This window comes from Nematostella vectensis, chromosome 12 (genome assembly GCF_932526225.1).
Source record: "Nematostella vectensis chromosome 12, jaNemVect1.1, whole genome shotgun sequence".
Lineage (NCBI taxonomy): Eukaryota > Metazoa > Cnidaria > Anthozoa > Actiniaria > Edwardsiidae > Nematostella > Nematostella vectensis.
The window spans coordinates 2801924-2822509 of NC_064045.1; the positions used below are offsets into that span (position 1 = coordinate 2801924).

General features: G+C 42.2%; 2 protein-coding genes across 2 annotated transcripts in view; both read left to right on the forward strand.

Annotated features, from left to right (window-relative positions):
* The first annotated feature begins 162 nt into the window (after positions 1 to 162).
* On the forward strand, positions 163 to 13747 carry LOC5502415 (sorting nexin-8). Its single transcript, XM_032370671.2, has 14 exons — positions 163 to 203; positions 322 to 449; positions 1350 to 1485; positions 1988 to 2181; positions 2641 to 2758; positions 4009 to 4130; positions 4728 to 4808; positions 5033 to 5153; positions 5236 to 5275; positions 6045 to 6177; positions 6509 to 6577; positions 10898 to 11061; positions 11513 to 11645; positions 13438 to 13747. The coding sequence occupies exons 1-14, from the start codon at positions 182 to 184 to the stop codon at positions 13540 to 13542; spliced, it is 1566 nt and encodes a 521-aa protein (XP_032226562.2). The 5' UTR covers positions 163 to 181; the 3' UTR covers positions 13543 to 13747.
* Positions 13748 to 13869: 122 nt separating this feature from the next.
* The window catches only part of LOC116609855 (polycystic kidney disease protein 1-like 2), a 39729-nt gene continuing 33012 nt past the window's right edge, over positions 13870 to 20586 (forward strand). Inside the window, exons 1-3 of the mRNA XM_048720000.1 lie at positions 13870 to 14282; positions 19014 to 19731; positions 19937 to 19992. Coding sequence (XP_048575957.1) covers positions 19033 to 19731; positions 19937 to 19992 — 755 coding nt within the window. The 5' untranslated portion in view covers positions 13870 to 14282; positions 19014 to 19032. The remainder of the gene's footprint in view (positions 14283 to 19013; positions 19732 to 19936; positions 19993 to 20586) is intronic.

Consider the following 20586-nt stretch of genomic DNA (forward strand, 5'->3'; position numbering starts at 1 on the left):
TATTATTAAATATTATCAAATATTAATGCGCTAAAAATGCATCAAAATATAGTTTTTTTATTTTTTATAACTTAAGGTTTTACCTCTTATTAACAAAACGTTCACTAATACCTCCTCCCTTAGGCAAGTATCTGTCTCAATTTCAGACATGCGCAGTCTTCCCCAAATCGCGACATCCAAAATGGCGGCCTCTCTGACCTTCGGTGGGTGTTTAACTTTGCAAACTCCTGCGCGATCTGCAGCCTTGCAAAGAAAAATTCAAACCGTGTAATCCTACAATGATATTGCATGTTTATTTTTCTTACTGATGTGCATTTTTAGGGTCGGTGCCCAGTTTTTACCGCGAGGTCTACAAGATCGTTTGCCCAAACGAAGAGAATCGTGTCGAGAGAGATGTGTTGATCAAGGTCTTGATGAAATCAAGTTTGCCTAAGCCCACGTTAACGTTGGTAGGTATGCGTATGTTTTTGTGAGGTTATGATAGTACTCCGTACCATATCTCTCCCTGTTGTTCTCGTGATTGTCTGTGTTTACGTTTTCGACCACGTGAATTGGTGTAACCACTGGTTGGTAAACATCGTTAACTCTATCCCTTAAGACAGTTTTTATGATTGTGGTCATTATTTGAGTACAATTACTGTATGATTTTTGTACAAATACACTACGAACAGGGTTCAATATCAACAGGGTTCAAACTTAGCGACTATGGTTGAATTTTTTACTAGAATTTTTACAAAATGATAAGTAAATTTACTGTAAGAAATACCTTGGGTACAAGACCCAGGTGTGTATAGTTCTAGAAGGTTAGATAGAATTCATTACAAGGCAAATTTATCATGTCCATTATACCACATACAACAGAATGATATCATCAATTATGCGACAAAACTACAGTAATCTATAAATACCACGCATTAATGACACTTATTTCAAGTCCTAATTAGACGGCATACAGGAGCATTACACTTGATATCCTCTATGCTAGTTAGCCAGTTAATTAGGTTTGGTAGCTGATAAAAATAAGGCAGTGTATTGTTAGTTAATATATAAGGTAGCTAACCCACAGCTTCTTTGTTTGCTAGCTTTTATTATAAACATTTTATATTTTCAGTATTTTTAGCATGCAAAAGTCACAGATTTGATTGACGCAATCCTAGGGGTTTCAATCATGCTCTGTTGTGCGCTCAAACATTTCTTTGCCTCCCTGGTTGGCTAGTAAAGTTTCTGTCAATCAGTTATCACATTTCTCTCATCCTTTTTGGTTTTAATTCACAAACCTGTCAGGTAGGCATGCCAGTGTGCGTCATATTTTAAAATTATGCATCAAATTTGAATCCTTTGTTTTGTAGATATGGGAGTCGGTTGACCCTAAAAATGATGGCTACGTGACAAGGGATGGTTTGTACAAGGCTCTGGCACTTTCTGCTCTGGCGCAACAAGGCAAACCTGTCTCAGAGAAGGCCTTGGAATCATTCATTGATGCAGGTATAGCCTACACACAATTGTAAAAGAAACTAGACTAATGGCTATGGAAACAGGTTTAAAACTCATCTTTTTACCAATGGTAGCCCAAAATATAATTTAGTAAAGTTAACAATCAATCAATAATAAAAGCCCCTCTCCAAGCACCACCTCCACTGTGTGCAAAATAGGTTTATTTTTGAACGGCAAATCACAGAATGTTGTTTTAAGGGTTTTAACTCCCTAAAGCCTTCTTTTCCTTTAGTTAAAGCAGAGCAGTTTAAGTAGATGGAATGGCAACTGTATAAATTAAGTAATTTCACACATTCTATGTTTGTTTCGCTTCATTAATTTGAGTTTTCGAAATTGATTTTGACTCTTATGCATTGCTTGTTGAATATGTTTTAGACACAAATAGGTAGATGGCAGTATACCTAAAGCTTCTACATTTAAAAATCAGGGCTTGCTAGAGATAGTTTTCATGGCAAAATATTGACTATAAATCTGTGATGTGTTATTGTTATAGAGCTGCCACGCCCCTCACTTGGTGACCTCTCGGACCTAAAGAAGTTTAGTGTACAGGTGCAGCGCGAACAAAACCCCAACATCCTTGGATATTCTTACGAGGAGTTGATGGCTCTTGATAACATTGAAGTAGAGCTACTGGCTGAGAAGAAGGGAATTTTACTAAAACATAACGAATACCACATCTCAAGCAGTGTATGTAGTAATGCTATGTCTAGTTGCTGCTAGTGGTTCATATCTAAGGGGTTTTCTCCAGGTTCTCTGGTTTCCTTTCTTCCATTAACACCAACCACATCTATCTGAGCTGTGTTTGGTATTCAGACATGAGTTGTATAGTGTTGTCTTTGACTCAAACGCATTGTATTAATGCTTTGGTAATTTAGTGTTCTAGCTGCAAGGAAGGCAAATGGTATCCAAAACTTATTATTTTGAAAGTACACTAAATTAATAGACAAAACTTCAAATATCAGCTAATTTCTTAAGAAATTTTAGTGAGCTTATTTTATCTTTTTTTAATCCATTGAAAATTTTATTTATTTTTTGTTGTAGCTGGGATTAATATTATTTCAGATCAAGTGCAAGGCCTGGAGATCTCACTATAAACATTAGAATACAGAGGTCTTCTAATAAATTACATGTTTTTCCATGTTTCAGAGACATAACCTGACTGTCAGCAGAAGGTACAATGACTTTGTGGCTTTTCACGACCTCCTCATCAGTAGATTTCCCTATCGCATGGTACCCAAGCTACCCCCCAAGAAGTTAATGGGAGGTATGGTGTTCACATATCGTGCCTTAGGTGCCTGAGAATGGTGTTTTTGCTTCTGTGCCCCTGTGATTTTAAAGAATGTTGATTGACCACAATTTTGTTATTGTTTATAATTGAAAATACAACAGTTTATTCACAAGAAAACTTCAAAATAACACTCTATGAATAAAGTCTGACATGTTGTTGACAATATATGATTGGAAATATCTTGTTTACTATTAGCTGACCGAAATGCTTTGTGTGACTCGGCATTGAACATGAGCATAAAGTGGCAGCCTGATTGTCCTTTTTTTAACCTTGAGGAATTCCCACTAGTCACAGTTAGTTCCACACAATCCCCCAGGAAATTAATCCCATGATCATTGCACCATCAATATTCCCTTTAATGGTGTGATAACTGCATTTAAACCACTTGTAAAATTAAACAAATGGAAAACCAAAAATAGATGGCAAACAAAACTGTCTGTGAAGACATGACAGAAAAACATGACGTGACCCGACAAATAAACCCATTTCACATCGAATAAGGTGGATAATTTCTCTGAGTACTTAGTAACTTAAAGAAAACAAAATATCAAGTGCGACTTTTTTTTAAATTGATGCGACTTTTTGTAAAGTGCCATTGAAATTTGAGCTTTTTGTCCCTGAGCTGATACACAGGGCAATGATGATCAAGGAAAAATTATCTTAAAAAGCCAAAATCTGGTTATGTGCACTTCAGCCTCATGTTATTTGTGTTTTGAAAATCAGTCCGTAATACAAGGAACCTATAGCCATTGTAAGAAATTGTGTCTTCTCTCTCTATCTGGAATTGCATGCTTTCCAGGTTTTTCTGTCATGTCGTCTGTGAAACTATTACAGAACAATTTAATAGTTATCAATTTTATGCATTTCTGAAATATTGTTATATTTTTGTTAGATTTAATTCAATCAAACTATCAAGACAATCCTGCATTTTTCTTTATTATGTAAATATTGTGTTACCTAAAACAAGACAGGTTTAACCTTTCACTAAAAAGATGTGGTTTGGTTGTGGAATTCGCACTAGTCACACTTATTTTAATACCATTGGTTGATGGGATGTGTATCATGGGTTTAACTTGCCCCATCAAATTTTCTATTTCTTTCTGTTTGTTTACTTTTGCTTTGTATGTATGTATTATTGGACAGGTTAAAACTCACCTCTGTACCTTAAAAGTCATTGTGGTCCCTGTATATGACAACCAATTTAAAGTTTAAGTGTTGTTTTTCAGCAAATAAGGAGTTTATAGAGGCCAGAAGACGAGCTCTGAAAAGATTCCTGACACTTGTTGCACGTCATCCCATCCTGTGTAATGACAAGATTGTTGTGCTGTTTTTCACCATCAAGGGCTCAGTAAGTCTCTTCACATTTTTACCAGGAAAACAATCATAGCTTTAGTAGGCCACCATCTTGTTTTAAATGTTTAGAATTTGACTAACATAATAAATGTATTTAGCTTTGCAGAATTGGGACTACTAACTGTTATTTTATTCTTGCTGTGTAAATCTGGGGAAATGCAAACCTTAAAGTGGCCAGTGATTAAGTGCTGGTGGTTTACTGGAACTTAGTTCAATTTAGTATATAAAATATTTACCAAATGCTTATTACCTTCCTTATTTTTTATTACTCAATGAATAAATGTGTCTCTGTTCTTATTGTTGTATGGAATGGTGTTCAGTGGTGTTTGAATGAATATTCCTATCTTACCAGTTGCTCATGGGAACCTTTGTAGAAGTTATCCAAGCCAAGTCACTTGCCAAGCTTATTTATTTATTTATTTATTTATTTATTTATTTATTTATTTATTTATTTATTTATTTATTTATTTATTTATTTATTTATTTATTTATTTATTTATTTATTTATTTATTTATTTATTTATTTATTTATTTATTTATTTATTTATTTAATGATTCATTCATTTATTCTTTCATTTTATTTATTTCCCAGGATATTGGACAGAAGATGAAGGATCAATTTAAGATGTACCCAGATGAGTTTGCTACAAGTCCACTTTCTCCCAGAATCAAGGTACAGTAACTGACAGTTGCAACTCACAAAATTCATTCCTGGACTTGGCTGGTTTTAAGGGAAATGGGGCAACAATGTAAAACCTCAAATCTAAGACCTTGTACCTGGATTAATTTTGCCATAAAAACCATTGATTATCCTCAGGCTTTTTCTATTTATATGACCCTGAAAAATGTTTGTTTAATGTGAAGCTTGCACTGATTTTATGCTTGTCTTAATTATAGGAGCTGGTTCCAATGGATGTTCAGGCCAATTTCAATGCAAGCAAGAAACAAATCAATGCATTACACAATTCTGTGGAGAAAATGAAAGATGTCGCAGACCACCTGACAGCCAGAACTTTAGGTATTTGGAGTTAGGATTGCAAGGGTGTAACTTGTTCTTGCAAATGCTACTCATGGTAGATTCATATTGTGCATTATTTCAGGGTTCTCAAGTGATATGCTGTATTTTGCAAAGGAGCTTAGGTGAGCTTTATCCTACTGAAGAGATGATGATGATGCTTATGATGCTGATGATGATGATGATGATGATGATTATCACAATTATCACCATTATAAATACCATCAATCTCAATCATCATTGAAATCATGACCATCACCATCATCAACACCATCACATCCGACTTCACTACCATCACAATTATCACCATCATAACCACTATCTCCATCTTCACTACAATCACCATCATCACAACCATCATCATCATCATCATTATCACCATAACCATCACTACCACCATCATCATCATCACCACCAACAACATCATCATTACTACCCTCACAATCATCTCAACTAATAGCATTACCACTATCCTAACCACTATCTCATCACCACATTACAACTGTCAACATCCAAAATATCTTTCTCACCATCATCACAAAAATCCCAGCTATTAACATCACCACTATCACTAACATCATCTTCACCACCATCACCATACTATTATAATATACTACTGTGCAAAAATTTAGCATGTATTGTAAAAAAAAATTGCAGAACTTTGCACAGTATTTTTGGTAAATACGTGTGCAAACCCATCTTGGCACATTCTCTTAAACATTGGCACAAAATCTTGAGAAAATATAAATAATACAAAAAACAGATGGAACAAAATTACTTTATTAATCTACTAACTCTCACAGAAATTCTAAAACAGAAATGTGAGAAATCACTAGACAACCAAAAGTGCCATGTGGTGTCTTCAAAATGACCATCTCTCCTTTCTGGACCTAGTGCTCTGAGTAATGACTCCATTCCCACCACTGTCTGGGCCTGTGGAAATAACGACTCGTGGGGACACCTCAAACATGGGTTCAACGGCTTAACTGGTCACTTCAGCAAGTTGTCTGACAAGGCGTCAGAATGGGTACGTTACAGAATTTACTTTTAAAGAGCAACACTCAGCCCCTAAGGATGCTTTGCATTCTTGTTGTTTTTTCTGTTATCTACATGGAAATATCTTTGAGACTTTTCGGAAATTTTCTCAAGAATGTGGAATATTTAGAAATTACTCCTCACAACCAAATATGCTCTGAGTCTATTGCCCATGATGCTGAAAGCAGTTCAATTTGTTAAAAGTATTTTGCCCCTCCTCTGTTGAGAAAAACAGGATTTGCCCTGATTTTTACCATTCTGCTGTCCATAGCAATAATTATGTATGTCAATTCTTAAACATCTTTTTGTGTTGTGTTCAACAGTTTAGGAGAGAAGATGTAGGTTGTGGAGAGGTTTTAGCGCTCTTTCTAGAGCTTACAACGTCATACAAGGTAGATAGGGCATGTGACAATAGCTAGTGGTGGTGGGTACAGGGGGGACATGTGACAATAGCTAGTGGTGGGCACAGGGGGGACATGTGACAATAGCTAGTGGTGGTGGGCACAGGGGGGACATGTGACAATAGCTAGTGGTGGGCACAGGGGGGACATGTGACAATAGCTAGTGGTGGGCACAGGGGGGACATGTGACAATAGCTAGTAGTGGGCACAGGGGGGACATGTGACAATAGCTAGTGGTGTGCACAGGGGGGACATGTGACAATAGCTAGTGGTGTGCACAGGGGGGACATGCGACAATAGCTAGTGGTGGGCACAGGGGGGACATGTGACAATAGCTAGTGGTGGGTACAGGGGGGACATGCGACAATAGCTAGTGGTGGGCACAGGGGGGACATGTGACAATAGCTAGTGGTGAGCACAGGGGGGACATGTGACAATAGCTAGTAGTAGGCACAGGGGGGACATGCGACAATAGCTAATGGTGGGCACAGGGGGGACATGTGACAATAGCTAGTGGTGAGCACAGGGGGGACATGTGACAATAGCTAGTAGTAGGCACAGGGGGGACATGTGACAATAGCTAGTGGTGGGCACAGGGGGGACATGTGACAATAGCTAGTGGTGTGCACAGGGGGGACATGTGACAATAGCTAGTGGTGTGCACAGGGGGGACATGTGACAATAGCTAGTGGTGAGCACAGGGGGGACATGTGACAATAGCTAGTGGTGAGCACAGGGGGGACATGTGACAATAGCTAGTGGTGAGCACAGGGGGGACATGTGACAATAGCTAGTGGTGAGCACAGGGGGGACATGTGACAATAGCTAGTGGTGAGCACAGGGGGGACATGTGACAATAGCTAGCGGTGGGCACAGGGGGGACATGTGACAATAGCTAGTGGTGTGCACAGGGGGGACATGTGACAATAGCTAGTGGTGAGCACAGGGGGGCATGTGACAATAGCTAGTGGTGAGCACAGGGGGGGGCATGTGACAATAGATAGTGGTGAGCACAGGGGAGACGTGACAATAGCTAGTGGTGAGCACAGGGGGGACATGTGACAATAGCTAGTAGTGTGTACAGGGGGACATGTGACAATAGCTAGTAGTGAGCACAGGGGGGGCATGTGACAATAGCTAGTGGTGGGCACAGGGGGGGACATGTGACAATAGCTAGTGGTGGGCACAGGGGGGGACATGTGACAATAGCTAGTGGTGAGCACAGGGGGGACATGTGACAATAGCTAGTGGTGGGCACAGGGGGGGACATGTGACAATAGCTAGTGGTGAGCACAGGGGGGACATGTGACAATAGCTAGTGGTGGTGGGCACAGGGGGGACATGTAACAATAGCTAGTGGTGAGCACAGGGGGGACATGTGACAATAGCTAGTGGTGGTGGGCACAGGGGGGACATGTGACAATAGCTAGCGGTGGGCACAGGGGGGGACATGTGACAATAGCTAGTGGTGGGCACAGGGGGGGACATGTGACAATAGCTAGTGGTGAGCACAGGGGGGACATGTGACAATAGCTAGCAGTGGGCACAGGGGGGACATGTGACAATAGCTAGTAGTGGGCACAGGGGGGGACATGTGACAATAGCTAGCAGTGGGCACAGGGGGGACATGTGACAATAGCTAGTGGTGAGCACAGGGGGGACATGTGACAATAGCTAGTGGTGGTGGGCACAGGGGGGACATGTGACAATAGCTAGTGGTGGTGGGCACAGGGGGGACATGTGACAATAGCTAGCGGTGGGCACAGGGGGGGACATGTGACAATAGCTAGTGGTGGGCACAGGGGGGGACATGTGACAATAGCTAGTGGTGGGCACAGGGGGGGACATGTGACAATAGCTAGTGGTGAGCACAGGGGGGACATGTGACAATAGCTAGCAGTGGGCACAGGGGGGACATGTGACAATAGCTAGTAGTGGGCACAGGGGGGGACATGTGACAATAGCTAGCAGTGGGCACAGGGGGGACATGTGACAATAGCTAGTGGTGAGCACAGGGGGGACATGTGACAATAGCTAGTGGTGGTGGGCACAGGGGGGACATGTGACAATAGCTAGCGGTGGGCACAGGGGGGACATGTGACAATAGCTAGCAGTGGGCACAGGGAGGACATGTGACAATAGCTAGCAGTGGGCACAGGGGGGACATGTGACAATAGCTAGTGGTGGGCACAGGGGGGACATGTGACAATAGCTAGCGGTGGGCACAGGGGGGACATGTGACAATAGCTAGCGGTGGGCACAGGGGGGACATGTGACAATAGCTAGCAGTGGGCACAGGGGGGACATGTGACAATAGCTAGCAGTGGGCACAGGGAGGACATGTGACAATAGCTAGCAGTGGGCACAGGGGGGACATGTGACAATAGCTAGTAGTGTGCACAGGGGGGGCATGTGACAATAGCTAGTGGTGTGCACAGGGGGGGCATGTGACAATAGCTAGTGGTGTGCACAGGGGGGACATGTGACAATAGCTAGTGGTGGGCACAGGGGGGCATGTGACAATAGCTAGTGGTGTGCACAGGGGGGGCATGTGACAATAGCTAGTGGTGTGCACAGGGGGGACATGTGACAATAGCTAGTAGTGGGCACAGGGAGGACATGTGACAATAGCTAGCAGTGGGCACAGGGGGGGCATGTGACAATAGCTAGTGGTGTGCACAGGGGGGGCATGTGACAATAGCTAGTGGTGTGCACAGGGGGGACATGTGACAATAGCTAGTAGTGGGCACAGGGAGGACATGTGACAATAGCTAGCAGTGGGCACAGGGGGGGCATGTGACAATAGCTAGCAGTGGGCACAGGGAGGACATGTGACAATAGCTAGCAGTGGGCACAGGGGGGGCATGTGACAATAGCTAGTGGTGTGCACAGGGTGGGCATGTGACAATAGCTAGTGGTGGGCACAGGGGGGGCATGTGACAATAGCTAGTAGTAGGCACAGGGGGGGCATGTGACAATAGCTAGCAGTGGGCACAGGGAGGACATGTGACAATAGCTAGCAGTGGGCACAGGGGGGGCATGTGACAATAGCTAGTGGTGTGCACAGGGGGGGCATGTGACAATAGCTAGTGGTGAGCACAGGGGGGACATGTGACAATAGCTAGTAGTGGTGGGCACAGGGGGGACATGTGACAATAGCTAGCGGTGGGCACAGGGAGGACATGTGACAATAGCTAGTGGTGAGCACAGGGGGGGCATGTGACAATAGCTAGTGGTGAGCACAGGGGGGACATGTGACAATAGCTAGTGGTGGGCACAGGGGGGGACATGTGACAATAGCTAGTGGTGAGCACAGGGGGGACATGTGACAATAGCTAGTGGTGAGCACAGGGGGGACATGTGACAATAGCTAGTGGTGGGCACAGGGGGGGACATGTGACAATAGCTAGTAGTGGGTACAGGGGGGACATGTGACAATAGCTAGTAGTGGGCACAGGGAGGACATGTGACAATAGCTAGTGGTGGGCACAGGGGGGGACATGTGACAATAGCTAGTAGTGGGTACAGGGGGGACATGTGACAATAGCTAGTAGTGGGCACAGGGAGGACATGTGACAATAGCTAGCAGTAGGCACAGGGGGGACATGTGACAATAGCTAGTAGTGTGCACAGGGGGGACATGTGACAATAGCTAGTGGTGAGCACAGGGGGGACATGTGACAATAGCTAGTAGTAGGCACAGGGGGGACATGTGACAATAGCTAGAAGTGGGCACAGGGGGGACATGTGACAATAGCTAGTAGTAGGCACAGGGGGGACATGTGACAATAGCTAGTAGTAGGCACAGGGGGGACATGTGACAATAGCTAGTAGTAGGCACAGGGGGGACATGTGACAATAGCTAGTAGTAGGCACAGGGGGGACATGTGACAATAGCTAGTAGTAGGCACAGGGGGGACATGTGACAATAGCTAGTAGTGTGCACAGGGGGGACATGTGACAATAGCTAGTGGTGGGAACAGGGGGGACATGTGACAATAGCTAGTAGTGGGTACAGGGGGGACATGTGACAATAGCTAGTGGTGGGTACAGGGGGGACACGTGACAATAGCTAGTGGTGAGCTGACAACCTCACAAAGGTAACGACATGTAAGCGTAGCTGAGGGAGGAAGGAAGGACCTTCTATAGCACCTCTCACCTCCTGCCTGCGTGCGTGTGGGATTGCACTGACTAGCTTTTGTAATGTTACATGTTCCTACAGAATTTCGTGGGACACGAAAAGGGTGTCTTGGTAGGGCTTTCATATTGTTTCTGACTAACTTTGGATATTTAATGCTACCCTATTTATAGGAATTATGCGATCGACACGAAAAGGGTGTATTGAAGGACCATCAGAACTCGCTGCATAAGATGCAACAGATTAAGAAAAGGCAGATCTCCGCGCAAGCGAAGGGCCAGGAAAACATGGTGGACGCACTGGAGTCAAAGATCATAGAGCAGGAGGTGGACATCAGGTCAGCGCCGGCACTTACATCATTTTTATGCTTTTATGGACCCCAAATTAAAGCAGCAATGTCAACAGTTTACTTCCGGAAACGCGAAAAATATTTTAAAATTGTAAAAGCAGTGTGTCTATTGGAAGTTTCTTTGAGGATGTGACTGATAATTTAGAGCGGATGGCCCGTTAAATAGCGCGGATTCTAATAGATTCTTTTGTCGATTGAGGTTTTCGCCAGCCGTCCTGAAGTAAACTGGTGACAATGCCGATATAATACAGCAAAAGTGTTCTGGTAGAAGGTTTTTTTAATGGAAATTGCTCAATGTTCTGTTGGAATTTTATCTGTTGCTATCTTAACGTTTTGATCCACACTATTGTTTTTAATCTGATTTAGTCATTTAACAATGCGGTTTTGCATGTTACATATACCTAACGCTTAATTGAACTAAATACCTTTTTTCAATCAGCAACATGGAAAACAGGAATTTCTTCTCGCTGCATTGCCTTCAAATGGAAACCCAGCTCGTTCACGCCAACTTGAAGATGATTGCAGTCGCACTGAAGAAGATGGTCTATTCCAATGCTTTGGGGAATAAAGAAGTATGTATTCTTATCGAAGTCTACTCAAGACACCATTTTTACCTCTCTCTCTAACCCTCTCTTTAGCCACAGCCACTGGTACCAACACCACCATCACCACCACCATCACCATCATCCTCAACATCACCACCATCATCATCATCACCATCACCACCATCATCATCCTCACCATCACCACCACCACCATCACTACCACCACCACCATCACCACCACCATCATCCTCACCAGCACCACCATCATCATCATCACCATCACCACCACCATCATCCTCACCACCACCATCATCCTCACCATCACCACCATCATCTCACCATCATCATCACCATCACCACCACCATCACCACCACCATCACCATCACCACCACCATCATCCTCACCATCACCACCATCATCTCACCATCATCATCACCATCACCACCACCATCACCACCACCATGATTTTCACCATCACCACCATCATCATCATCACCATAACCACCACCATCATCATCACCATCACCACCACCATCACCATCACCATCACCACCACCACCATCATCATCATCACCATCACCACCACCATCATCCTCACCATCACCACCATCATCATCACCACCACCATCATCCTCACCATCACCATCATCCTCACCATCACCACCATCATCATCCTCGCCATCACCATCATCCTCACCATCACCATCATCCTCACCATCACCACCATCATCATTATCACCATCACCACCACCATCATCACCGCTATCATCACCATCACCACCATCATCATCACCACCATTATTATTACAATCACGTCACCGCCATCACCATCATCATCACCCTCACCATCACCATCATCATCACCCTCACCATCACCATCATCATCACCCTCACCATCACCACCATCACTACCACCACCACCATCACCACCATCACCACCACCATCACTACCACCACCACTATCACCACCATCACCACCACCTTCACCATCACCATCACCATCAGATAAAACAATCGGCTTGATTCATTTGCATGTACTTGCATTGAATACGGCTCATAGATAATACGACGTTTGAACTTAGCCTAAGAAAATATATTCTTTCTGTTTTGCATTCATGTACATGTGATTAATTTCTGAATATCGGCTGAGAATATGGCATAACACACATTGTTTTTGAAAAAAATTCGTATCATTAATCTTTGTGATCTTTAATTATGCTTATATTTTTGCACAGTTTATCGCTCAAGATATAGGGGCGCTGTTAGCTTATAAGGGCGGGAAATAGTTCTTTATTCAAGAAGTCAAGCGCGTACCAGGGGGGGGGGGTGCAAGGGGTGTGAATGCACCCCCCACACACACACAACGGCGGAAGGTCCACTTTCGGTTCTCAATAGACGTGCTACTTGTAGACAAAACTATAAAGCATAAGCTAGATCACTCTGGTACGTAGCCAAGTCCGACAGACAATAAACGTCTGTTGAGGCCACATTTGTAATCACCATCAGCACCATCGTCACCATCACCATAATTACCTACAAACCTGAGCCACATCTTGAATACACCTCGTTTCTCAGTCCTTTGATATACGGAGAGATACGTGCTGTAAACCCCACTATTTTAGATGTGTAGAGCAGAGACGAGGCCTTAAGAAATTTATGTAACCACTTCTGTCGCCACATCTTTGCTATTAAAAAAAGTTTATTTGATTCTAAACCAGTTTAGAATTGAACGCTCAACAGGAGCGCATTTTTTTTTTCATGTTTTTTTTTTCTATCCTAACCGTAGTCGTATATTGTTTGTTTTTTTATATTTTGCAGGTCGCGCAAGTCTGGGCGGAGATTCAGCCAACAATGGAGAACCTAGTACCAAAGGACAGCGGTTCATCCAAGCACTCGCCCCCAGGCTCCCCATCATTAATGTAGCAACACGGAAAATTTAGGTTTCGATTTGGAGGGAGGGGTGGGAAGGGGAAATTATGTGTTCGCGGTACAACAAACCTATGAACTTTTAATTAATGAAGAAAATAACTGATCATATGTATCAAGACATTCTCGTCGCACAATTCGAGCGAATATTTTGTAAAAAGGAGAAATGATTGTAGAAAAGAATTAAACAATGGCTTCATAATACTAGGGTTTCTTGAAAAAAAAACACTCCAATCTTCTTTTCCACTAATTTATTCAGAAATCCAATTACCATTCCATAACAAATACCTTTGATAAATTTCCCTAATATTTACCCGACAAATAACAAATCTTATTAAAATGAGGCTACTTCAGCCATTCAACCCTTTTTGGTCACATTGAAAATTTGTGAAATGTATAAGGATTTCTGTTTTCTTTTGTCTCGTTAATACTCCAGTAAGTTTATTTCAGCAGTGTTGAGAAACGCGGCAAGGTAACAGGTGATTTAATTCCCAGAAGTAACAATGCTCATTGTGTCCTTTGCTATGATTAATCGGGACGTTGCTATTCTATTTACGTTCCAGCGCGCTTTAATAATTGATATCTTAACTGTTTTGTGTCGGACTCTTTCAAGACTAGCCAAAATGTTCCTTGTGCAATTACACAAATCTTAAGTGCAATATCAACACGAAAGGCGACAACTTTCATTGCCAGTTGTCCTCCAAGAAACTCCGTCAAAACGCCATGCGAATTAACAGGTAACTGACTTTTACTAAACTTTAAATTCTATTAAACTGTCCTTGTGTTAACATTGCTAACTTTACAAGTTCACAAATACTTAATTTTTTAAGAATGAAAATATTTTTCAAGTGTGTTTACCTACGATGTTTCTTATATCTAAGTTATGCTCAACACCAAACTTTTCGATTATATGTGTGTTATTGCTAACTGTTTGAAAATAGATATAATCCCTTTTTGCTTTTTTGGTAACTTTTCATTTCAGTTACTTCTTAATTCGTGGCTTTACAGGGCTAAATACAAAAAGCCATCGGCTAGGACTTTTTACGACTTATGACAGATAGGTATCGACATTCGACACCGAACAATTAGACACCATCGAGAGTAAGAAAGAATCTTTTGAACGTTACAAAGAAATGTCTCGTGGAAGCAATCAGTTTCAAGATGTTCGGCGTGATGCCAGCTGAATTCTGTAGTTAACATTGCTCGTTGAATTGCACGCAGTTGGGGGCTCCTTGAGGCTAGCTGAGCTTGTTCTGTCCAATTTCCGTTTCTATAACAAAATGGAAAAAAAACCGCTAAACATCGATCTACATGGATACCATGGACGTGAAGTCCTTTGGGGGGTATGATTACAGTTTAAAGAAAAGAAGATGAAAACAGGGTTTTTATGACCAACGTTTTGAACATTAAATGATTTTGGTCTATTCTATAGTGCAGGGATTTGGTTCAAACGAAAAACCCCCTAGGCTAACAGCTTCATTGTCGCTACTCAAAAGTACTGTAAAAAAATGAAATGAAACCGTCACTTAAGCGACCAAGCAAGGTAGCGCGAATATTGGTTTTTACGCTATAAAAAGCTCTGAGTTTTGTGTTACATGTGATTAGTAGTTTCACATTTTATCCAATACCAGAGAAAAAATCACCGACAGCTATGATTGCGCTAGCGACGCTTTTTAATACAGCCTCGCGCATGTCATGTTGCGATAAGCAGGGTGAGAGCTCACATTTAGCTTAAATGATGGTATTTTGTAAGGCATTTCGTGATATTGTGGTGTTGCAAAAGAAATACTCCTTGTCACTTCTTGAAAAAAATGTCTGAAAAGTTACAGTAAGTTACCACACTATCTTAATGAGCCTATTTTAATTTTTTTAGTAGTAGAAATAAGAAGAAGGACCCACGTTCCACGCACTTGAGTGGAAACAATTCCGGTAAAAACTAAAAACCAAAAAAATATTGAGCAACAATATTAAGAGCTGTGAGCTAAAACGTCCGACTTAATTCATTGTTTTATTCAAAGAAAAGTTCATTCAAACCCTCCGTTAAAGCTGGTATTCCCTATTGAGATGTAGATATCTGTAAATCTTTAATAGTTTGATAGTCGACAAAGAGTTTACAAAAAGAAGTTTTAGGAATTCTTTCGGGTTTTTCCCGAGAGTAGAAAGTCAAACTGGAAAATTGAGACTGATAGCCGAGATCTGGAATATCGTAAATAATAAGATTTTTGGATTTTCAAATTAATTTTTACTTTTTCCCCGCTTCTGAATTTTGTTATTTATAAAACATTGCATAGCCAAGGCTCATTTTTACAATTGGTATCGTATATATCTTTTTTATTTAAACTAAAGTGGCTTGCAAAACCCGATTCCTCGCACCGCCACTTATATCTTCACTAACCCGCCTGCAGGAGTTTCGATCCGTTATGTTAAGCAGTATAGCTTGAAAGATTTTATAGGAAATCGGCCGTGGCTTTTCAACGGGAAAATGCAATATGTTTGTTTATGATATCGTCACAAAATGACGAGTTCCTTTTTGTGTGTCTATTCGTACCAAGGATTTTTCTTGGGGGCGCAAAATCCGAAAAAGTGGACCTAATTTTTTCTGGGGGGAGAGAGGGAGGGAGTTTTCTGATAAAAATCTGACCATCCCCGAAAGAGCAAAACGAGATTTTTTATGGCCATATATGTAATAACCTGCCACATTTGTTATAACGGCCACAATTGTAATAAGGTAGGCCACATTTGTAATAAACTATTTGATATCTCATGAAAGAAACGTCGTACGACAACCAAACTTGGTAGGTGTCATGTAGGTGTCAAGGGGGTGCAATCAGATGGTCACGGGATATGTGACGTAATCAATGACGTCACCAAAAACAAAAATATCCATATCCCATGCAAGAAGCACGTATGACAACCTAACTTGATAGGTGTCATGTAGGTATCAAGGGGGGTGCAACAAGATGGTCACATGATGTGTGACGTCATCGATGACGTCATAACAAATATCGTATGACGACGCTAGTGTCAAGGCAGTGTCAACAAAATGGTCACGTGATATGTGACGTCATCGATGACGTCATCAAAGAAAAAGGAAATAATATCTCAAGAACTGAGCTTATAAAGGCAACCTAACTGAGAGTAATTTATGTTATTTATACAGTGGAACCCCGATATACACGCGCCCATCTCTTGGGCGAAAGAAAAATATTATTTTAAGATCCACCACACAGTAAGTCGAGCGCAAACACTTAGTTTTTAGTTGGTCTAGAAGGGCGTGCATTGTGATGCCTTGTGTATGTGTCTAAAAATAATTTTCCGCCCGAGATAGATGGGCGCGTATGTAGTGCCAGATGGACACTCGTATCATTGTAATCACCTGCTATCATTCTTATAACATAATAAGGCGTGCGTTATATTATTAATGAGTTAAAATGATTGTTACTTAATTAAAAAATATTTACTATTACTGTTGGGAGCACATTGATTGTGAGAATAATAGTTGGTTATCATTAATTATCAGAATTGCCTTGTTTTTATCATGATGTGACTAAATATGCATTTTGTTGTCAAGAGCATATTAGTCTTTCTTTTACGGGATAAGATATAATCCTTGATGTTTGCCTTATCGACTTGAGTAGATGATCGATGACGTCATTTTGATTGATTCTGTCGCTACCTCTTCCTTGTCTCTCGAAAACAATCAAATTCTTCTTGTTTACCAGATAACTTAAGCCACTGCCTAAAAGCGGAGCTCCAAACCAGAACTTTGATTATTTTTGTTCGATAATTTTAATATAAAGCTTTATGACTGCTTGTGACGCTATCGATTAAGTCGCACATTACGTGATCTATCTCTTCGATCTGCCTACCTAAGCTACATGATATTATCCGAGTTTGGATGTCTGACAATGTTTCAACTTGAGATATGAATATCTTGATGTCGATGACGTCATACATCACGTAACCATTCTGTCTCACATTATCGACACTCGCATGGCATTTTATGTTTATATTTATTTTTAATGACTCCATGGATGACGTCACATATCACGTGACCACCTGGTTGCATCCCCCATGACACCCACGTGACACCTACCAAGTTTGGATGTCAAACGATGCTTCTTTCATGAGATATCGGATAGTTTATTACAAATATGGCCGTTATAACAAATGTGGCAGGTTATTACAAATGTGGCCTCAACAGACGTTTATTGTCGGACTTGGCTACGTACCAGAGTGATCTGGCTTATGCTTTATAGTTTTGTTTACAATTAGCACGTCTATTGCGAACCGAAAGTGACCTTCCGCCGTTGTGTGTGTGTGTGGGGGGGGCATCCACACCCCTTGCACCCCCCCCCCTGGTACGCGCTTGACTTCTTGAATAAGGAACTATTTTCGGCCCTTATAAGCTAACAGCGCCCCTGTATCTTGAGCGATAAGCTGTGCAAAGATATAAGTATAATTAAAGATCACGAAGATTAATGATACGAATTTTTTTCAAGAACAATGTGTGTTATGTCATATTCTCAGCAGATATTCAGCATTTCATCACATGTACATGAGTGAAAAACAAGTCCAAACGTCGTATTATCCATGAGCCGTATTCAATGCAAATTTATGCAAATGAATCAAGTCGATTGTTTTATATGGATAATATACGACGTTTGAATTAAGTCTTAGCTCACGTATTTAAAGTCTATATAACCTTTCAGAGTTGATAGATTTCGTCAATTCTTTATATATTCATCTTCCAAAAGGTATGTGGCCCGTGTGGATAAAACACGCGTTTGCGCGAATAACTCAAATCTGTAATATTGAGGTATTTTTGTCAACCTTCGGAAAAAAGGCCGTGAACTGAAAGGCCCCGGTCACTTGGGGCGTAGATCGAGATGTCAATCAAATTACATGAGAAAATATATGCACACATATTTAACTTAGTTATGGCTGAAGTTGCAGTGTGTTGTCACCTTTATATAGTATTCAACGTGGTAGTCGTGGTAGTATGTGTCTGTCCGTCCGTCCGTGTGTCAGTCTGCAAGGCCTGGAGTTCCTCATAGCACGTGAATAGGCCATTCCTCAACTACAAGAATGCAGCGCGCATTTTTAAGCTTGAACCAAACGAAGTGTGCGCTGCATGACGGTAGTTGAGGCACTCCATGTCGAGTGCGCGCGAATGCTGGAAATCACCCGTCCATGTGCTCTGTCCAACTCCAGGTCCGTACAGACTGATGTACGCCACATTTGAAGCTATTTTCGGAAAGTCGACCATGTTCGGACTTCAAAGAGAAGTTTAAAAATCATATTGATAGACTAGTCAAAATGAGTATTCAGGGAAATAAAAATTAAAGAAAGCCACTGGAATAATACATGCCTCACTTCATTCAATTCCCAACATGACCGCTGAGGCGTGTGTGACGTCACACGCTCGGAGCCTATTGACCAGAATGAAGTTATTTGCTTATTTTCAGACTGCCATAAGCGATTATCATGTGGAGGACTTACGTATTTTTAGTGCTGCTTACTTATCGGATATCTGTGATAGACGTAAACTCTCAAACTGATCCGCCAACCGATCCGCCAACTGATCCGCCAACTGATCTTCCAACCGATCCGCCAACTCTCCTAGCAACGGAAGCTTTGGCAACCACGGAACAAAGTGCCCTAGCCACGGAAGCCATCGCACCCACAAGTACCGCGGAACCCACAAGTACCGCGGAACCCACAAGTACCGTGGAACCCACAAGTACCGTGGTACCCACAAGTACCGTGGAACCCACAAGTACCGTGGTACCCACAAGTACCGTGAAACCCACAAGTACCGTGGAACCCACAAGTACCGTGAAACCCACAAGTATCGTGGAACCCACAAGTATCGTGGAACCCACAAGTACCGTGGTACCCACAAGTACCGTGGAACCCACAAGTACCGTGAAACCTACAAGTACCGTGGAACCCACAAGTACCGTGGAACTAACAACTACCGTGGTACCCACAAGTACCGTGGAACCCACAAGTACCTTGGAAGCTACTACCATGATGGCCCCAACGACCGAGTCTCCTACGAGCTCTCGGTCAACATCCGAGGTCGTCATCAAATTCAGGGTAACAAGCAAGTCGTTCAGTATAGGTCTGGTAGACGAAGACTCATCTGACTTCAAAGAGCTAAAAAATGACATCACCTCAGAGGTATGGAATTTTGCACTGGAAGCATGACTGTGTTCAAACGCTTTGCATGACACAGGCAACCCAAAGTTGGAATTATCGGGGTTCCATTGCAGGGTGTTTTTTATTTGTGTGGATTGTTCTCTTTGCTTTACAAATACAACGCATACAGGATACAAAAAGGAAGTTTCATATGGTTTGTCCTGACACCTTTCTGTTATTATTTTAGCTCAGGAAAACTTTGTCGCCTTTTCTTCTCCATAGCGTCAATGTGAAACAATTCAGGTAAGAAACAAACGATATTCATAGAACTTGTGGTGGCAATGCCGAAGCCAGCCAATTATTTCACATGAGACACAGAGACTCTTGATGAGCCCAACTTGTCCTTTTGTGCAGCGTGTCATGGTGTGTTGCATGGCAACGCGTGTAATAGCGTGTCATGGTGTGTTATGCATGGCGTGTCATGGGGTGTCATGGTGTGTTATGCATGGCGACGCGTGTAATGGTGTGTCATGGCGTGTCATGGTGTGTTATGCATAGCGTGGCGTGTCATGGTGTGTTATGCATAGCGTGGCGTGTCATGGCGTGTCATGGTGTGTTATGCATAGCGTGGTGTGTCATGGTGTGTTATGCATAGCGTGGCCTGTCATGGCGTGTCATTGTGTGTTATGCATAGCGTGGCCTGTCATGGCGTGTCATTGTGTGTCATGGCGTGTCATGGTGTGTTATGCATAGCGTGGCGTGTAATGGCGTGTCATGGTGTGTTATGCATGGCGTGGCGTGTCATGGTGTGTTATGCATAGCGTGGCGTGTAATGGCGTGTCATGGTGTGTTATGCATGGCGTGGCGTGTCATGGAGTGTCATTGTGTGTCATGGCG